General features: G+C 62.7%; 1 protein-coding gene across 1 annotated transcript in view; it reads right to left on the bottom strand.

Annotated features, from left to right (window-relative positions):
- Positions 1 to 2,500, bottom strand: part of stk10 (serine/threonine kinase 10) — a 39,248-nt gene that overhangs the window by 8,604 nt on the left and 28,144 nt on the right. Inside the window, exons 11-12 of the mRNA XM_076986874.1 lie at positions 2,032 to 2,208; positions 1,741 to 1,920 (exon numbers count right to left, since the gene is read on the bottom strand). Coding sequence (XP_076842989.1) covers positions 1,741 to 1,920; positions 2,032 to 2,208 — 357 coding nt within the window. The remainder of the gene's footprint in view (positions 1 to 1,740; positions 1,921 to 2,031; positions 2,209 to 2,500) is intronic.

Below are 2,500 nucleotides of genomic sequence, written 5' to 3'. Positions count from 1 at the left end.
TACACACCCCCACCCACCTCCACCACCTCCACCTACACACCCCCACCCACCTACACCACCCCCGCCTACACACCCCCACCCACCTCCACCACCCCCGCCTACACACCCCCACCCACCTCCACCACCCCCGCCTACACACCCCCACCCACCTACACCACCCCCGCCTACACACCCCCACCCACCTCCACCACCCCCGCCTACACACCCCCACCCACCTACACCACCCCCGCCTACACACCCCCACCCACCTCCACCACCCCTGCCTACACACCCCCACCCACCTCCACCACCCCCGCCTACACACCCCCACCCACCTACACCACCCCCGCCTACACACCCCCACCCACCTCCACCACCCCCGCCTACACACCCCCACCCACCTACACCTCCCACCTCCACCACCCCCGCCTACACACCCCCACCCACCTACACCTCCCACCTCCACCACCTCCACCTACACACCCACACCCACCTACACCACCCCCACACCCACCTACACCACCCCCACCTACCTACACCACCCCTGCCTACACACCCCCACCCACCTCCACCACCCCCGCCTACACACCCCCACCCACCTACACCTCCCACCTCCACCACCTCCACCTACACACCCACACCCACCTACACCACCCCCACACCCACCTACACCACCCCCACCCACCTCCACCACCCCCGCCTACACACCCCCACCCACCTACACCACCCCCGCCTACACACCCCCACCCACCTACACCACCCCCGCCTACACACCCCCACCCACCTACACCACCCCCGCCTACACACCCCCACCCACCTCCACCACCTCCACCTACACACCCACACCCACCTACACCACCCCCACACCCACCTACACCACCCCCACCCAACCTAAACACCCCCACCCACCTACACCACCCCCGCCTACACACCCCCACCCACCTACACCACCCCCGCCTACACACCCCCACCACCTCCACCACCCCCGCCTACACACCCCCACCCACCTACACCACCCCCGCCTACACACCCCCACCCACCTACACCACCCCCGCCTACACACCCCCACCCACCTACACCACCCCCGCCTACACACCCCCACCCACCTCCACCACCTCCACCTACACACCCACACCCACCTACACCACCCCCACACCCACCTACACCACCCCCACCTACCTACACACCCCCACCAACCTACACCACCCCCACCCACCTAAACACCCCCACCCACCTACACTCCCCCACACCCACCTACACACCCGCACCCACCTACACACCCGCACCCACTTACACCCGCCTACACCCCCACACCCACCTCCACCCCCACCCACCCCACACCCACCTGCACACCCCCACACCCACCTACACACCCCACTCCCACTTACACCCACCTACACACCCCCACACCCACCTACACACCCCACACCCACTTACACCCACCTACACACCCCCACACCCACCTACACACCCCACACCCACCCCCACCCACCTACACACCCCCACCCACCTACACACCCCCACCCACCTCCACACCCCCACCCACCCCCACACCCCCACCCACACCCACCCCCACACACACACACCCAAACCCACCTACACACCCCCACACCCACCCACTTACACCCCTACCTACACACACTCCTACACCCACCTCCACACCCACACCCACCTGCACTCCCAGGGCGTGGTCAGTGGAAGGGTAATAATCAGATTTTAAGGGCGTGGTCTGTTAAAAGGCTCCGCCTCTACTCCACCCACCTCCTTCTTGCGCTGTTTCATCATCTCCTGGAACTTGTATAAGGCACGCTCTTGCTCGGCCCGGATACGCTTGGTGTCCGAACGCAGACGTGTGGAGTGTGCCACCTCCATCTTCTCGATGGTCTGCTTCTGAAGCTTCTCCAGGTTCTCCACCTCTGTGTCATAGAGCCTCTTCTTGGTCTGAAAGCAGAGCAGGGCATCAGCAGCACCACACCGGCCCCCCACCCGTGAGACACCTGCCCCCCAACCCCCCCGTGAGACACCATGTGTGTGTCTCTCTGTATGTCTCACGTTCATCTCCTGGTCAAAGCGACGCTGCATAGCATCTCTCTGGGTGTCCAGTTTGGAGTTGAGTACAGTCAGAGCTCGATGTTCCTCCTTCTGCAACAAACGCAGCTCACGCAGCTCCTGACGCCTACACACACACACACACACACACACACACACACACACACACACACACACACACTAAATGAAAGGAGCTTTCTAAATGTGACACCCAAGCCAGTAGAGTGAAGTGCACAGCTCAGTGTTAAGTCGTCTCACACACACACACACACACACACACACACACACACACACACACACACACACAAGCAAGTCCTACAGCTATGCCAAGGATTAATTCTTTCCACAGTGAACTCAGAGGAGGTCTGGTGGGAATCTACTTTACCCCTCCCCTTATTAAATTACTACTCTGGGAGAGAGGAGGGGAGGAGAGGAGAGGAGGAGGAGGAGAGGAGGAGAGGAGGAGAGGAGG

Source organism: Brachyhypopomus gauderio, unplaced genomic scaffold, assembly GCF_052324685.1.
Source record: "Brachyhypopomus gauderio isolate BG-103 unplaced genomic scaffold, BGAUD_0.2 sc50, whole genome shotgun sequence".
Lineage (NCBI taxonomy): Eukaryota > Metazoa > Chordata > Actinopteri > Gymnotiformes > Hypopomidae > Brachyhypopomus > Brachyhypopomus gauderio.
The sequence above is the reverse complement of the archived record's forward strand: the minus strand, read 5'-3'. Positions and strand labels throughout refer to the sequence as shown.